The sequence below is a fragment of the Nicotiana sylvestris genome, chromosome 8 (genome assembly GCF_000393655.2).
Source record: "Nicotiana sylvestris chromosome 8, ASM39365v2, whole genome shotgun sequence".
Classification (NCBI taxonomy): Eukaryota; Viridiplantae; Streptophyta; class Magnoliopsida; order Solanales; family Solanaceae; genus Nicotiana; species Nicotiana sylvestris.
In genome coordinates, this window is record NC_091064.1 from 3,250,114 (window position 1) to 3,269,119 (window position 19,006).

Here is a 19,006-nt window from a genome sequence, read left to right on the forward strand (position 1 = left end):
AAGTGCATGCTTAGAAACTCCTCAAGAACTGGTGAATTATTTAAAGCATTATCAGATCTTGAGAATGTTTTCAAGGTATTGAATCGTGCAAACAGGAAAAGCAAACAACAATAGAACTCATCCGAAAAAATCGAAACAGACATAGAAGACGATCATCTAAATAACAGAAACAACGTGGATGACCAAAACGATCAGGGTGTGGTACCTCTTATGCCAGAAGTAGCACTATATGATTGGGCACAACCTACCGCTGACAACTTAACAACTGCCATTGTAGTTTCTTAGATACAAGTAGATTCATTCCAGATCAGAAATAACATGCTACATTTGTTGCAGAACAAGGGATTGTTCTCTAGGTCATACGTTGAAGATCTTCAGCAGCATCTGAAGAATTTCCTGTCAATCTATGTCACGCAGAGGCAACATAACGTGACACCGGAAGCAATACGACTGTTGTTGTTTCCATTATCAATGACGGGAGAAGCTCAGACTTGGCTTAATTCACTCCCCATAAACTCTATCACTACTTGGGAGGAATTAGTCATGCAATTTGTGAACAAATTTCACCCACCCAACAAGACTGCTCAACAAATTGATGAGATATTGAGCTTCAGACAGAAACCAATAGAGACGTTACAAGAAACGTAGGAGAGATTCAAGGGTCTATTGGTTACATGTCCACATCATGGTATTCCGGAGCAAATATTGGGGCAGAGATTTTACATTGGTTTGGCAGATAGCTTGAAAGACAATGTTGATACTTCAATAGGTGGAGCATTTTTTAGCAAAACATTCAGAGAAAGCAAGATCCTACTTGACAAGATGGCACAAAACTCAAGATGGATGACAAGAAATGCTCCAATCACTCATGTGGTTCACTCAGTGGTGTTAGACCCGACTAACTCCATAGCTAAAAATATGGCCACTCTACTGACACAAATGAGCATCCTCACCAAAATGGTTGATGAGTCAGGCCAGAAGTAGCAGGTACACATAGTTGATGCAACTAATGGGGGTTTATGTACATCATGCATTAATAAACCATATGTCTGCTCGTGGAGTGCTGAAGGTGATAACCAACAATATCAGGAGAACATGAATTATGTGGCCAACTACAGGGGACAAAGACCAAGTGGTTAGAATTGGGGTCAGCAGAATCAACAATATAGACCAGCTTAGCAGCAGTACAATAACAACAATAACATTGGGGCTATGCGACTACAGGGTCAAGTGGTGCCTTACCGAAGGCAACAGGGTTACAACCAGCAAAATCAGCAGCATGCTTATCAACAACCTCAACAACAACAAACTATGAGACACGAAGATGGGTTTGCTAAACTTGAGGGAATGATGCAACAAGTGATTGGGTCCACTGGAAAACTAACTAACAGAGTAGACTCATATGAATCGGCGATAAAAAATATTGAGATCCAATTAGGACAGATTTCTATGGCCTAAATAATCATCCCCACGGGACGTTACCTATAGACATATAAATCAATCTAGGGCTCAAAGCAGCTTATGGCAGTGAGTCTCCGAAATGGTAGAGACCTAGATCTGGAGCAAGAAATTGCTCGCGAAAACAGACCGACTAAGACATTGGTTCTAGTACCCATTGAGATAGATGATTCAGTAGGGTTAACTGAGGCAATGGTATAAAATGCGCAAGAGAACGCTAACACAGAAAAAGAGGTTGTGAAAGAGACTGAGGTTGCACCGGAACCGATAGTAGAAGTAGTGCCCTAACAAGAAAAAAAATCAAATCACAGGGAAGAAATGACCTCTAGCACCATTCCCACAGAGATTGGCCAAGTATCAGAAAGATGAGCAGTACAAGAAATTCTTGAAGATGTTGAAGCAAATTCAGGTAAACATTCCATTGGTTGATGCTTTAAAGGAGATGCCTGGTTATGCAAAAATGATGAAGGACTTGATGTCCCGCAAGTTCGACTTTCAAGACTTTCCCACGGTTACACTGACTCAGACCTGCAATATTGTTGTGACGAGACCCATAGCTGAGAAGCTGTCTAACCCGGGGAGTTTCACAATCCCATGCACGATAGGAAACTATGCATTTGCTAAGTTACTATGTGATCTGGGGGAAAGAATAAACCTTATGCCTCTAGCTATCTACAAAAGGCTAGGCATTGGGAGAGCTAGACCCGCGTCCATATTACTACAGCTGGCTAACCAGACAGTGAAAAGGCCCTCTAGCATTCTTGATGATGTATTAGTATAGGTTGGGAAGTTTGTGTTCACAGCAGATTTTGTTATTCTAGACTGTCAGGTTGACGAGGAAATTCCCATAATTTTGGGAAGACCATTCTTAGACACTAGGAGAGCTTTAATGGATTGTGAAACTGGAGAGCTCAAAATGAGATTAAAAGATGAAGAGATAGCATTCAACGTGCAAAAATCTATGCGAAGACCAAGTGAATTTGCTTATTGCTCTCTAATAGATGCGGTGGATGTAGTTTTGGAGTAGGAAGATGAGACATTGAACACTAAAGACCCTCTAACAGCCTGTCTCATAAACTTAGATGAAGCTAATGGTGAAGACTTGGCAGAGTGGGTACTTGCTCTTGAAGGCCAAGGTTTTTGGAGAAGGGAGCTCGAATTTGAGCCTTTGCACTTAGAGGAAAGAAAAATTCCTCCAGCTAAGCCATCGGTAGAAAAGCTACCAAAGTTGGAACTGAAGCCACTGCCATCTCATCTCAGTATGCATTCTTAGAACCTAACTCAACTTTATCTGTTATTATTTCATCTAGTTTGTTAGATGTGCAGGCAGAACAGCTTTTGCAGGTACTGATAGAGTGCAAGACTGCAATTGGGTGGACCATTGCAGACATTAAGGGGATCATCCTGGCCTTCTGTATGCATAATATTTTACTAGAGGATGGGCACAAACCTTCCACAGAACATCAAAGAAGGTTGAACCCCAACATGAAAGAAGTGGTGAAGAAAAAAGTGATTAAGTGGTTAGATACGGGAAACATATTCCCCATCTCTAGCAGCAACTAGGTTAGCACAGTTCATTGTGTGCCAAAAGGGGGAGGTATGACGGTAGTGAATAATGAGAAGAACGAATTGATATTTACACGAACAGTCACAGGTTGGCGAATATGTATAGATTATAGGAAGTTGAACTTGGCTACCAGGAAAGACCATTTCCCACTGCCATTCATTGATCAGATGCTAGATAGATTGGCAAGGTGGTCCCATTTTTGCTTTCTGGATGGCTACTCGGGGTATAATCAGATATATATTGCCCTGGAGGACAGAGAGAAAACATCATTCACCTGCTCTTATGGAATCTATGCTTTTCGGAAAATGACGTTTGGGCTATGCAACGCACCTGCCATATTCCAAAGGTGCATGATGGCCATCTTCACGGATATGGTAGAGGAAATAATGGAGGTTTTCATGGATGACTTCTTAGGGGTGGGGAATTCATTCGATGACTGTCTTATAAACTTGAGAAGATTATTGAAGAGGTGTATCGAGATGAATCTAGTACTAAATTGGGAAAAGTGTCATTTCATGGTACAAGAAGGTATAGTCTTGGGGCACCTAGTGTCAAGTAAAGGCATTGAGGTATATCGTGCAAAAGTTGACGTGATAGAAAAGCTTCCACCACCCATTTCCGTTAAAGCAATTAGAAGTTTCCTTGGCCACGTAGGTTTCTATAGGAGATTTATAAAAGATTTTTCCAAAATTGCTAACCCCTTGTGCAAATTGCTTGAAAAAGATCACCCTTTTGTGTTTTCTGATGACTACAGGGTAGCATTTAAGGAACTGAAGAAGAGACTGGTAACAACACCTATCATAGTTGCCCCTCACTGGGAGCAAATATTTGAGCTGATATGTGATGCAAGTGACTATGTTGTGGGAGCAATTTTTGGGCAACGAAAAGATAAAATCATGCATCCAATATACTATGCAAGTAGAACGCTGAGTGGAGCCCAGCTGAATTACACTGTGACCGAGAAGGAGATGCTGGCAGTGGTGTTCGCATTTGACAAATTCTGGTCATACCTGATAGGCTCGAAGGTAATTGTTTATACTGACCATGCTGCCCTCAGGTACTTAATCGAGAAGAAAGAGTCAAAACCGTGTCTGATTTGATGGGTGCTACTGCTGCAAGAATTTGATTTGGAGATCTGTGACCGAAAAGGAATGGAGAACCAAGTAGTTGATCATTTGTCTAGACTGGAAGGAGCTGAGAAGAAGGTTGAGATAGAAGAGATTTTGGATACTTTCCTAGATGAACAACTATTAGCCACAAGTCTTGAGGAAACGCCATGGTATGCAGATGTTGCAAACTACCTGGCGAGCGGTATTATTCCTTATGACCTTTCCTCTGTCCAAAAGAAAAAGTTCTTTCGTGATTCCCGTATGTATTATTGCGATGAACCTTATCTGTTCAGGATTTGTATTGATAACATGATCCGGAAATGTATCCCCGAGATAGACGAGTCTTCTATTTTGCAGGCATGTCATGCGTCACCATATGGTGGGCACTTCGGGTGAGTAAGGACAATTGCGAAAGTCTTGGAGCCGTGCTTCTACGGACCAACATTGTTCAAAGATGCACATTTATGGATAAAGGGTTGTGATGAATGCCAACGAACCGGGAATATTTCCTGCATACATGATATGCCCATGAACCCAATTTAGGAGGTAGAAGTGTTTAATGTATGGGGCATAGATTTCATAGGGCCTTTCGTCAGCTCATATGGCAACAAATATATACTCGTCGTTGTGGACTACGTGTCCAAATGGGTGGAAGTTGCAGCACTCCCTACAAATGATGCAAAGGGGGTAATTAGTTTTTTGAAAAAGAACATATTCACCCGATTTGGCACTCCAAGGGCAATAATCAGTGACGGAGGCACTCACTTTTGTAATCGAGCCTTCGCGAAGTTGTTAGAGAGGTATGATGTATGCCACAAGGTGGCCACCCTATATCATCCACAAATAAGCGGGCAAGTGGAAGTCTCGAACAGAGAAATAAAGAGTGTGTTGACTAATACTGTGAATGCTACTAGAACAGATTGGGCGAGAAAGTTAGATGATGCACTCTAGGCTTATCGAACCGCTTTCAAAACTCCAATTGGAATGTCGCCATACAAGATGGTGTTTGGGAAGGCATGCCATTTACCAGTGGAGTTGGAGCATAGATCTTGGTGGGTGTTGAGAGAGTTGAATTTCGATATTGAAGTTGCGGGAACAAGTAGAGTCACAGAGTTGCACGAGCTTGATGAGTTTCACTATCACGCTTTTGAGAGCACAAGATTATACAATGAGAGAATGAAGATGATACATGATAAAAATATTATTGAGTGGAGTTTTAAACCCGGAGATACGGTATTGCTATACAACTCAATACTGAAGCTATTTCCGGGCAAATTAAACTCACAATGGTCAGGGCCTTTTCGTGTGGTTGAAATTCTCCCCACGGGTGCCGTAAATATTTCTGCGGAAAATGACTCTCGCATATTCTGAGTCAATGGGCACAGGTTGAAACATTATGTGGGCATGAATGATGCAAAGTGTTAGTAACCCATTTGATCGAGCCTCCGATGTTGAGCGTACCTTAGATGCGCTTACTTGTATCGTGCCGCGATGTTAAATCAGGCTCTGCATGGGAAGCAACCCATTTCGTAGTTGATTTGTAGTGTAGTTAGAATTTTTTTTTTCTTTTTGTTTTTAGATACTAACAAGTTTGCAGGTGAGTTTGGGCAGGTACAAGCATGAATTGGACATAAAATAAGTACATAATATAGTCGGGGTGCAACCCGTAATCTAAATACCAAAAATGAGTCGAACTCTATGAAAAATGGCTTAGCGCGTCGTATGGGGTGCCATGCCATGCGCTGCACCAGTCCAGATTGTTATGAGCACAAAATAAAAGCACAGGCTTTGATAAAATAAACTAACGCGCCGCGTTGGGCGCCGCACCCTACGACGCAGCAGTGCAAAATTAAAAAATAAATAAATAAAATAAAATATTTTTTCGTTTAGTTTCTTTTAACCAGCGACCCGTTCAGCACCCCCCCCCCCTCCTTCTCCTTTCTCCTTCATTCTGTCATGCCCCCGCCCTTCCCCCCAATTCCCCTACTCTTTTTTTTCTTCTCAAATTCCTTTCCCAAACACACCTCCCACCCCTTCCATTCATTTTCAAGGTAAGTGTTCCTCTCCTCTCATCTCTTTTCTTTGAGTAATTTATTGTAGTTAAGTAGTATTAGCCTATTTTGAACTAAACCCTAGGTAGTAGTAGTTGTGCTCATTTGTTTCAATTTCTTTGCTTATTTTGGCCTAAATTGGTGCTTAACTTGTGGGGTTTCCATTATGCTTATAATTGTGGAAGATTTTTAATATGTCTTGGTGCTTATAGAATAGTTTGATGGTAAAGTTGGGTGGAGGTGCCTTTATGGCCAAAAATAGGTGGAGTATTTGGAGCACTTTGTGCCCTTGTTACATTGTGGTGGTTGTAGGATGGTTGATTGGTATGTGTGTGAACTAATCTTAGAAGAATTAAAGTTGAAATCATGAGGTAATTTTGGTGAATATCATGTGCTTGATTAAATGCCTCAATGACATAGAACGTAATTGTAGCTTATTGGAGGATAGTTGTATGAGATAATGTGGTGCTAGATGCTAATTGGAATGTTTGATTCATGTTATGTGCTTGTGTAGTGTGGTATTGTAATTTCTGAAGTTTGTTAGTAGTGCATTAGTGTAGTTTTTTTTCTCTCTTCTTAGTTACTAGATTAGCTTCTTAATTTTGTATTTTAAGCTAGTATAGTCCGTGGTTTTTGTAGTTGTACTATTATGTTGGTGGTTGGGTGGGTTTTTGATTGCTTTTGGCGTACTTCCAATGGGGTAGTCTTAGTCCCTGATATACATTTTACTTGTGAACATGCCAATAACATAAGTGTGGGGTGGTTATCCCGTTTAGTCTTGTTTTGGTTTACGTGTTGTGGCTAATATTGTTCGTCTTGTGCAGGTACAATGTTTCGCCGCCCAAGTAAACGCTCTAACACGGGTTCTTTCGAGGTTGCTTCTAGTAGCCATCGTGGTAGGAGATAGGCACCTCCCCCCGCCCCAGAGGAAGAGGAGCGCATTGACCCTGATGCGGATGAGGTGCCAGCGTGCAAATATGGTATACGGGTTGTCCAGTCCATGTTCGACGCTGGTTCCAGACATTTATCCCGGCGGTGACCCTAGAGCCTGAGGTTGCTATTGACGATGGGACGTTGGCCCACAAATATAGTGAGATATACAATAATATTTGGGCTTTGGGTTTTGACAATCTATTCCACCCAGGTGATGCGGTGAATGTGACCCTAGCCAAAGAATTTTATGCTAACTGGCAACCTGAGGCCAGCTTGGATGTTGTGTACGAAGTGCAAGTATGGGGTAAAGTGATTCCATTCTCCTCCCAGGTGATCAATCGAATTATGGGCTTCACAGAGCATTCCCACAAGCTCTTTCAGAGGTTTCTCCGTCGGCCAGACTATCTGGCTATCCGCTGACTGCTATGTGGCGCTGACTCTTCTGCCGCATGGGCACGAGATGCGAATGAGTTCCACAAGGACATGAAGAAGGGAACATTCCAGCGGCCAGCCAGGGTTGTTTTGTGGTTGATTAATGCCAAAATCATGCCCACTCAAAGTGACACTGATGTCCCACGACTAAAAGTGTGCTTGATCTATGCCTTGTTGACACGGATGTGGTTCGATCTTGGAAAACTCATGCCGGAGCATATGGCTAGAGTACGGCCACTTGGGGCCTGCCGTCTATATTAACCGAGTATGATCACTCGATTGTTGCGAGCGCACCATATAGAAGAGGAGTTTCACTATGATTGGACTATTTTAGTGACTTATCCTATCAAGGCCTATGATGTTACGTTGGTGATAGACCCCCTGCTACTGTTGTTAATTCGGACCAGAGGTAGGTCAGCGTTGAGGAGACGCTACAGCTATTGTTTGCTGACTTGAGCCTTCGTGTTGCTCGGGGGGAGATCGACTTGGAGGAGTTACAACAAGATTACCCCCTTTCTGCTATTACTCAGCAGTGGTTGGGGTTGGCGAGAGGAGGACAGCTGCCACCAGATGAGGATGTGAACTCCATTCCCTCCGATGATGAGGAGTATTTGCGCACCTTCGAGGGTGCTGATGATTAAGCCTTGGACCTCAGGGAGTTACCTTTTCTCTCTTGATTTTACTGTTTTGCATTGGGGACAATGCAATCTCTTAAGTGTGGGTTGAGGTGCTCCTATTTGATTATATTTGTATTTTTTTTATTTGTCAGTTGGTTTTGTTTGATTTTTTTCTTGCTTTTGTAGATACTATGGTCTGTAAATGATAATTCTAAATTCTATCGACCTATAATAATTAGTAATTAAGTGTTCAGTTCGACTTTTCCCGATGGTGGATTTTGTCAACTGGTTTCTTGAGGGATATGAGTCGAAAGGAAAAAAAAAAGAAAAAAATTATATATATGTGAAAATCCAAAAATATGTCTTTTATTTTAGTATTTGTTTAGATAGTGTAACAATTCCTCCTTGAGAGTGGTAAGTGCCTTAGTTGTGACACCTAGACTCAATTGTTGACTCTTAAATAAGTGCCTTAAATTTTATGATTATAACTGTGCTTAACTGCTTTGACTAGAGTGTCTTGATGAGTCCAATCCTGAGTGAGTTATGTGCCATGTGTGTAAGATTTTGTGTTATTCTGTGTGTTGTATTTAATGCCTAGAACTTGCCTCGTATGTTTGCAAAGCGAAATAGTAGTTTTATTCAGTTTTGGAAGTGATATAGGTGTTTCCTTGTTGAGCCATATATATATATATATTACCCGCCTAACTGTTATGTATCATAGTTAACCCCTTTGAGCCTGCAATCTTGTTCTTTGGCAACCAAATTACAAGCCTTACCCAATTGTTTGAATTGACCATATATTTGAACCTTTTCACCTCTCATGGGCACTTGAATTGTAAAACCTTGAAAAGGTTAAAGTGTGGGGTGGTTGGTTTGGCTTTTGAGTGGAGCTAATGAAATAAGGAGAAAAGTGCACTGTTTTGGAAAAGTAAGAGCCACTAGAATTGAAAAAATATATATATAGTTATATTGCTGTGAAAAATATTCTTTGATAGTGATGACTCACGATATAATAAAGCTTAAAAAGAAGTATGGGGTAATATATATTGAGGTGAAGAAAGAGTTTTGGTTTGACATAAGGATGGGCTTGAGTGTTTAAGTATATGTATCAAAGTGCTTAAGGGAGGTGTAGTCACTCATATCCAAATATATCCTACTCGACCCGCAGCCTACATTACAACCAATTAAAGTCCTACTTGATCCCAGACTGAATGAGCTCGATTAGTAGAGTAATACACTACGGGCAAGCCTATGGTGCATCATTTGTGGCATATGAATATTATTTCTGAGAGTGAGTGAATTCTTTCTATCTTTAGTTCCTAAGCATCTTAAATTTTATTTTATGGACCTACTCTCTTTTGTTGTGTGAGGGCACTTGGTTCATGAAGGAAAGGTAATGTCATTGACCTCTATGTTAGAGTGAATGGGCGAGTTGTGAATAATGCAGGGTACTTTTGAGTCGAATCTTGAGGGTCGGATGTTATGATAAGGTGCTCAGTCTACTTTAATTATTCTTGGCATGGTGTATCAGGGAGGTTGTTTGATGAAAGGTTATCCATAGGTGAAGTGTAGCTTAAATGCTCGAGGACGAGCAATGGTTTAAGTGTGGGGTGTTGATGTTAGTCTAGAAACCCATGTTTTAGCCGTAGTATTACATTCCAATTATTACATTTTCACGTGTGCTTAAGCTCAAATAATAGTGAATTACACTTAGTACGTGTTTTATGCCTTGCAGGAAGTGATCCCGAATTCAAAAGTTAATTTGGAGCTAAATCAATCAATCTAGAGCTTTGAAGTCTGAGTAAAAGCCCAATACATTAAACTGGAATCGTGTTCGGAGGTCGTGTACCAAGTCTGGATGTCAAAAGAGAATGAAATAATTTCACTTTGAGAAAATTACACTGTCGCACCGCATGGGGTGCCACAGTATAAAATAAGTGGCCTGCCAATCCTGCTGATAAACTTCACAAGCGCGTCGTACAGTGCGGCGCAGAGTGCGCCGCGCCTTTGGAATTTTCCTGCAGTCTATCAGAATCAGCTCTCTGAAATTTCCCACAAGCACACCGCATGGCGCGTCACCCCATGCGGCGTGCCTGTACAAATTTTACAGAGCCAAGTCCTATTTCGCGCAGGAAAGGGTGTTTCGTCTGGGCCCGACCCTACTTGGTATAAATACATATAAAAACGCTATTTTGAGGACTTTTGACACAGCTGAGACCTAGGGAGACTATTTTTGGAAGGGAGAAGACGTTTTGGACAATTTCTGGAAGAGATTATCATCGAATTTTTCATTCCTTCATCTTTACTTTGTAAATTAATTATGCAAATTATTTGGGAAATTGTTACTATGAGTATGAGTAGCTAAAATCATAATCTAGGGTTTTGATGGAACCTGTTGAAGGATGATTTTCTCGTAATGTTAATATAGATTTGTCATAGTATTCTCTCTATTTGTTCAACTAAATGCTTATTGTTGTTAATTGAAGAGCCCTAAATTAACTGTTCCTATTTAGTGTGAATTATTCGGAAGAGAGTTCATATTTAGGTAGTTGTTGAACATCATCACTCCTAATATATATGAGGGATCAATACGAAGGGTTTAAAGGTGGGATTAGGGAACGAAACCTTGAGTGCGATCTAAGTGAGTTGTACTTAAGGCTAGCTAGCGTAATTCAAGAGAATATGTCTAGTATATTGTTGTAATTACTCGGGAGAGAGTTACGACAGTCAGAGTGTTCGTGATCGATAGAGAAGATTTAGGCAAATTTATAGAAAACATAACGGAAAAGATTCCAAGAATAGGGAAAATCAGAACCTTAGATCATTCTCATTCTTCCTTACAAACCGTTTATAGTTAGTTCTTAATTACTGTATTTTCATTACGTAATATTTAGTTAGTAAACATCCAACCTATTATGTAAATATCTCTGAAGATTGAATACGTGAATTTGTGTAAATTCAATAGCTGTGATTGATAAGTTAATTCCCTACGGGATTCGACTACGGACTTGTTAACCGGAATATATTTGCAGCGACCACTTTGTCCTTTTTATAAGGCATAGTTGGGTGTGATCATTTTAAATATATGGACTTTTTAAATATAAACATAGATTATTTTTAAATCAACTAATAAAAATTAATATCATATAAATTGAAATTGAATGAATAGTAATTATACGTGAGGGGGTTTGGGGGAGGCATGGTGGGTGGGTTGTGCAGATAAATAAAAGAACAGAAAATTAAAAATACAAAAAAAAAAAGTAAAATTGGGGAAACTAAGTAAATAAAAAGTAAAATTGGGGAAACTAAGTAAATTTCTACATAAGTTAGGTTGAGATACATTTTGTTTTGGGTGAGTTTTATGGGCTTAAATTGTACGGGGCCCCCTATTTGGTCGCCCCCATTTAACCTATACCTATTTTTTTAAAAAGTTTTAACTTGTACCCACTTTTTAAACAACTTCAGCCTCATTTCTCCTCCTCATTCTCCTCCTCCTCCTCCTCCTCCTCCTCCTTCTTCTTCTTCTTCTTCTTCTTCTTCTTCTTCTTCTTCTTCTTCTTCTTCTTCTTCTTCTTCTTCTTCTTCTTCTTCTTCTTCTTTCTTCTGTTGCTATTGGTGTTGTTATGAAACTTCAGTTCATGGAATGATTACCATAGGTATGTTTATCAGATTATTTAAAAATAAATTATAAATAATTACGTAAGTCAGTAGACAATAACTTACGAAAATTACGTCCTACTGTGCTGCTACTTTTCTTAATTTCTTTTGAAAAATAAACCAACATTGAGTCAAATATTCTCTTATAGTGACGGAACGACATTCATTTTGGGTAAAGATATATGTTCAGATCCCAAGATTGCTCGTAGACATGTATGGATCGTTCTTCCTATATAATGAACCCAGTTCCCTTTTCCTTATCAATGAATTTGCTTGCATGCCGTCTGTGTCTTCTTAATGCATATTGGATATTGTCCTCAGTTTGATGCTTTACTAGAAATTAAAAAACTTCAGCTTATATAGTGCTGAAGTTTTTACAAATGAACTAAATAATTTCAGTATCTCTGTTTGAAGTTTTTGAAAAAGCTTATCCAAGACAACTTCAGCTTATTTAGTGCTGAAGTTTTTATAAATGAACTAAATAACTTAAGCATCTTCTGCTGATGTTTTTGAAAAGGCTTATCAGGGACAAAAAAACTTCAGCTTATTTAGTGCAATTACAAATAAAAATTTCAGCAAATAGAGAATAAAACTTCAGCTACTATGCTTAAGTTCAGCAATTACAAATAAAAACTTTAGCAAATAGAGAATAAAACTTTAGCTACTATGCTTAAGTTCAGCAATTACAACCACTTGGTTCAGCACACTTGCTACTTCTGGCCCTTCTACTAGAATGCTGAAGTTTTGTGTGATTACTTACGCTAAAAAGCGGGTACGTTTGCAATTTTTTTTACAAAGCGGACACAAGTTAAAACGTGACCCTAAAAGCGGGTATAGATGCAAATCCCCCGTTTTATGGATTGTATTTGGGCTGCTTAATGGGTCAAAATGGGTTATAAAAAATAATGGTAAAAATTGCACGGGGCGCCCTATTTGGTCGCCCCCATTTAACCTATGCCTATTTTTTTAAAAACTTTTAACTTGTACCCACTTTTTAAATAACTCCAGCCCTCTTTCTCCTCCTCTTTCTCCTCCTTTGTTTTCTTCTTCAAGTTACAAAACAAATTGATATTTATCTCCAGAAGCAACGCTGTAGTTGAACAGTTCGACAGTTGTACTTCTACTCCAAATTTACAGCAAATTAGTCTTAGAAAAAAGTTTAAGTTACCAGTAGGGTTTGTTTTGGATTACTCACTGTTGGAAAGCGTCTTTGTAAGGCAATTACTTCTATTCAAACATTTCTGCACAAACTTTGTGAAACCCAAACCAGGTCGAGCAAAATGAGACAAGAGGGAGTGCTATATTCTCTAACTAATATATCACAAAATTCATTGTTGGAAGCTACAGTGAAAAGGCACAAAAAGATTAACAGGAGATGATTTTACATTTTTAGAGTTGGTATTTATACATATCTGTTCAAGAGAAAGCTTCATTTATCCTATTGATTTACAAGAAAAGAAAGAATTGCTTTCTTACATTCAATGTTTAATTTGAAAAGAAGGAAAGACTTTTTCCTTGCTTAGAACTTGGGAGAACATCAACAGAGGAACTGCAGTTATCTTTCCAGCGTCTTCATTTTCTTTTTTAAGTAACATGTACTATACAATGATTGGTAGAAAACCATCTCTGGATGTCAGTGGACGAAGATCTGTCACTTCATTTAGTAGGGAACAAGATCTCCTAATTACAACACAAAAACTTCAGCTCTAGAGCTGAAGTTTCCAGTTACAAGAGCTGAAGTTTCTCAGTTACAACACACAAACTTCAGCTCTAGAGTTCGCCAGTTCCAAAACAAAAACTCTAGAGCTGAACTTCAGGCCCGGCTACTAGAATGCTGAAGTTTTGCATGATTGCCTTTGCTACTTCAGCCCCGTGTGCTGAAGTTATGCGAAAAAGCGGGTACGCTTGTATTTTTTTTGCAAAGCGGACACAAGTTAAAATATGATATAAAAGCGGGTATATATACAAATACCTCAAAATAATATGTTAATTTGGGCTCAATCTAAATTGACTCATAAGATAAAATATTTGTTACTCAACTCATAAGGTATGGGGTGGATGCATTTGGGTTCAAATTGCCACCTGTAAATTATAAATGGAGGTCATAAACCCTCCCTTTCATCTCTCGTCTCTCTCACCTTAGGGTTTTACAGAAATGGCGACTCGTTATCTGACTCGTTCCTTATTCACTGCTCTCTCTCGCCCATACACTTCTCTTTCTCTCTCTACACCTCCTCCCTCTATCTTTTCTTTCTCTCTCCTCCGTCTTCGACCACTTATCGCCGTCGCCGCTGTCAACCTCCGCAGCGTCTCTCCGGCGGTAGCAACCTCCTTTCGAGGGTTTGCGACTCGGCAAACGTCGTCGTCGTTAAATGACCCGAACCCGAACTGGTCCAATCGTCCCCCGAAGGAGACGATCCTACTTGATGGATGTGATTTTGAGCACTGGCTTGTTGTGATGGAGAAACCTGAGGGCGATCCTACCAGAGATGAAATCATCGATAGCTACATCAAAACTCTGGCTAAAGTTGTTGGAAGGTTCGAATTGAAAATGCTCTACTTTTTTTATTAATAATTTCTTCTTTACATCAGTTTAATCATAAAAAACTAATCACTTTATATGTTGTACTCTATGCGGGCCCGTTAACTTAATTAATTGGTCAGAAATGGAAGTGATAAGAGAAGGAAAAGAATTTGTATGTATGTGGAAATGTAGAGAATTTTAGAATCTCTAGTTAGTTTTAGAAGACAAATTATGTAATTTAATAAAAAGAAACAAATTCATTCATAATGTTTTCCTTAAACTAATACACTTATTTGCCGAGTATATTTGTTGTTTAGTACCTCTACATTCAAGATAGAATGAGTGTGAACACCTTAGTGCGTTGCCTACGACTGAAACTAAACTTAACTGAGGCAAAGCGACCTCTACGAGCTTTTCTGAGTTTAAGGCCTTAAATGAGTCTTTGACAATACTGTTGCAAATGGAGGGAAATGGATATTGAGGGACCATATAGCTAATCCCTACTAGCTGAGATTGAGGGATAGTTGTTATAGTTGCTGTTGTTTACTTTTAATAGTTTGCCTGAAAAATAAAAGTGGGTACTTGTTGATGGGATACGCTCAAACTTTAGAAATGCTTGGGATAATGGCAGAGTCGGGAATTGGCACAAAGGGATTCAAAAAAACTTTATAATATCACACTTAGGATGTGAACCTGTGATCTAAATCAATTTTTTAACCCTTTGCCACTACGCTGGAATTTTTTAGTATCGCACTTAGGATGTGAACCTGTGATCTAAATCAATTTTTTAACCCTTTGCCACTACACTGGAATTTTTTCCTTATATGAAGGGGATTCAACAGTTTATCTTTTTCCTTATTTGCACAGTGCGATTTTCGACGAAGGGGGTTCAACTGAAACACCTTAATCTACCTAGCTCTGCCCCTGGCTTGGGCATGCGAAAAGCTTCCAAAGAAGTATAGTTAATTGTTCTAGATGACTTATGTGATTAATTTACCTTGCAGCGAGGAAGAAGCAAGAATGAAGATATACTCTGTCTCGACAAGGCATTACTATGCATTTGGAGCTCTTGTATCCGAAGAACTTTCTTACAAGCTAAAAGGTGACATATTTTTAGTGTTCCTTTTTTCTTTAATCTTTTTTGGTTATTTCTTGATCTTATAAACGTATTTCTTAAAATTAAAGAGGTGAAACTAAACCTTCATTTCTTCATCCATGTGCAGAAGTGCCGAAGGTTAGCTGGGTGCTTCCTGATTCCTACCTGGATGTTAAGAATAAAGATTATGGAGGTAGGTTGTGACTAGTGGTTTTTTATTGTCAGACTTCTGGTGAAATCATAATATGATTATATTTTATTTTAAATGAGTAATATGCTAAGCATTTGTTCCTGGCCTATAGACTTCGGAGCGATGTCTCTCTTCAATTCTGTTCTCTGCCTGAATTAGCTTCCAGTCTGTTATGGATTTGCTTTGCTATCCAGTCCCTTTACATATCTAATCTTTGGGTGATCCCATTTTGTTTAACATATTTTGATTTGCATGGAGATTTTAAAATATCAATTTGACTTGTATATGACATGATCTTAGTGAAGAGTTGAAGTGCTAGCTAAGGGAAATACTAAAACTGAAGCAAAGGTTTGATGGGGAAAATGAATTATTATTTGTCAAAATGAAGTTGAATCCCTGAAATTTGTGTAAGTTACATAAGGTAGTATTATGGTTGAAGTATGTCAGCAATGTACCGAGTCAGAAAATGTCATGTTAAATGAGACAAGGGGGGAGTATTAGAAAAAATGCGATTGAAATATTAAGTGCTTGATTCTGAAAAATAAATTCATTTATGATTTAATACATGGTCAATATAGTTTGACATAACGTTGGATGAGTCTGCAGTATTGTCTCGGGAATGAGAAGCAAAATCCTTTAGGATAATTTTTTTTTATGTAATTGCACAAAATCAATTTATGACGATATGACTCATTAATAGCTCTTTTCCTTGCTACAGCTTATGATGCACTCAGGCTTCTTTTTTTATGTTTTCTGTGTCTGCATATTGTTGATTGCATGAAAAGCTGTCATACATGTCTATCTTGCCCCTTGTGGATATAAAAAGGTTCTTTCTTGTACACCAAGTATTGTATGACAGTTGTGGTGCATGTTGCAGGGGAGCCTTTTATCAATGGGCAGGCTGTACCATACGACCCAAAGTACCATGAGGAGTGGGTAAGAAACAATGCCCGAGCTAATGAGAAGAACAGGCGCAATGACCGACCTCGTAACTTTGATAGGTCCAGAAATTTTGAGAGAAGAAGAGAGATGCAGAACACTGGACCCAACATGGGTGGTGGACCTCCCAACATGACGAATGCGCCACCCCCAAACATGGGTGGGATGCAGCAGCCTAACATGGGCGGGAGGCATCAGCCTAGCATGGGAGGACCACAGCAGCCCAACATGGGAGGTGCACCTCATAACTATGGTGGAGCGCCTCCCAATAACTATGGTGGGTCGCCTCCCAATAACTACGGTGGAGCACCTCCCAATAACTATGGTGGAGCGCCAAACAATCCAACCAATTTTCAATACAATGGTGGACCAACCAACGGAGGCATGCCTTACCAAACAAGTCCAGGGCCAAATCAGAATTATGCTTCAAATACATCTGGTGGAAACCCTTATCAGAATCAAAGCATGCCTGGAAGAGATGTGCCCCCTCCAAATCAGAACTATGCTCCGAATACGGCTGACAGAACCCCTTATCAGAACCAAAACATGCCTGGAAGAGATATGCCCCCTCAAAATTATCAATAGGCCATTGTATATGAGTATGAACTTTGTATTTCCAGAATTCTATTTCACGAAATGAGAACATATTTATGGCGTGCTTGATAGGATGTTGCTGCCCGACTGCCCGTAATAGTTGAATGTGCAAAACTTATATGCTTTGTGAGTATGCAATGCCAAATTGTTCTCATCCTATTGTATTTTCATTGCATCCTCTATGTTGACATGCTCTCTGTGAATTCTCCTGATGAGTTTACTGGCCTGACCAATAATTTGTTATGCTTTACCATGTCTGAAATTTCAGGGCCTCATTGCAGGTACCATTCGCATTTTTGGAAGACTTGCCCACTATTATGGCTACAGATGTTTTCAAAATGACAATGCAGATCTATTTTGCTAGAAAGCCTTGTGTACTCATGCTTATCCTTGTATCCATTTAAGCCTGAACAGATTATGCATGATATTCAACTACTTCGAGCATAATATACAACAGTGCTAGAAATGCAGAGATCGTATACCTTGAAGGCAATTCATTGGTGTGTCGTGTGGATGTCAAACTGCATCCAAGGGATTCTGTCTTTCAAGTTTTGCCCAGTGTTGTCAAATGTCCCATATATGCTCCCATTTTTGTGATGCTTGCCACTTCTTTTTTGTGTATTGAATTTAGAAACCTGTTCTATTGCGTGCAAAAAGATACTCGGCTAACAGTTTGTAGTAGCTGTTATCTTTCTCCTATGTAAGGGTGCATGAAGGAGAAAGTGTCTGGATTTCAATTGGATATGTTCTGTTTTGGGTACAGATCAAGTTGAATTTTCAAAAGATAATCCAGTGTTAGAAGTATTCAATTCTACAATAACATATCTAATATAATCCCATTAGTGGGGTCTGGGGAGAGTAGAGTATATGTAGATCTTACCCTTACCCCGAAAAGGTTAGAGAGGCTGTTTCCGCAAGACTCTCGGCTCAACAGAAGAGACAATAATATCAGAAAATAAACACAAGAAAAGGCCCGTAACAAAAAAGATGCCAGAAAGAAAATAACAGCAACAAATAAGTGAAAGGATAATAACACAAAACTTAGGCGGGTCATGTTGTTGACTGTAGCATTTTCTTTGTCACACTCGCATAACTAATTGCCAGGCTAGCCCTCCACGCCAAATTCTCCTCCACTTGTGAGTAAAAAAACATGATTCAGGGGATGACCAAACATAGGTGCGGATATGGTCTTTTTTTCTTCTTGTTTTTTTAAAGAAAGAATGTTCAAGTCAACTTGAACTCGCCTATGTTATTTCCTCGGTTATCTTCCACCGGCGCAAATATCGAGTAACTCTACATAAAAAAACTTAGTAATATTAAAAGAAATTACCTATTATCAATGCCATATACTTGTTATATTTCGCTTCTCAAGGGTCAATTTGACTAATTTTAAGCTAAATTGAATCAGATTAATTTATTCTTTTAAAATTAAAATTTAAATATTCAAAAATTATATGAAAGATACTACTAATTACAATTTTTCTCATATCAAAATAGCAAAAAGATACACGCTAAAATGTTGGTCAAAGTTCATATATCGTGACTCTCGTGAAGCAAAACATGATAAGTATTGAGGGATGAAAAGAGTATTTATATGTATAGCCAAACTAATTTGGCTCAAATTAAGTGTCGTTTTAAGAAACTAAGAAAGCATTAGTTTTTTTTTATATATATAAATATCTAATATCACACCAATAATGATTCAAAAGGTTCGAGAGGCATGACTGGAGTGATTAAGGGAAATTCTATCAACCAAAAAAAGTCTTTATGATTAATTTTTATTTAGATCACTCAAAATATTTCAAAAACAATCCAAAGTTATATTTATATCCAAATACA

General features: G+C 38.9%; 1 protein-coding gene and 1 non-coding gene across 2 annotated transcripts; one reads left to right on the plus strand and one right to left on the minus strand.

Annotated features, from left to right (window-relative positions):
• Nucleotides 1-585: 585 nt before the first annotated feature.
• LOC138876608 (small nucleolar RNA R71) lies at nucleotides 586-692 on the minus strand. The gene has a single exon (XR_011401953.1). It is a non-coding gene; the product is annotated as a small nucleolar RNA R71 (small nucleolar RNA).
• Nucleotides 693-13,901: 13,209 nt separating this feature from the next.
• Nucleotides 13,902-17,342, plus strand: LOC104249081 (multiple organellar RNA editing factor 8, chloroplastic/mitochondrial-like). The gene is made up of 4 exons (XM_009805459.2): nucleotides 13,902-14,362; nucleotides 15,353-15,450; nucleotides 15,572-15,637; nucleotides 16,512-17,342. Exons 1-4 carry the CDS (start codon nucleotides 13,980-13,982, stop codon nucleotides 17,156-17,158), a joined length of 1,194 nt encoding a protein of 397 aa, XP_009803761.1. The 5' UTR covers nucleotides 13,902-13,979; the 3' UTR covers nucleotides 17,159-17,342.
• The last annotated feature ends 1,664 nt before the right edge of the window (nucleotides 17,343-19,006 follow it).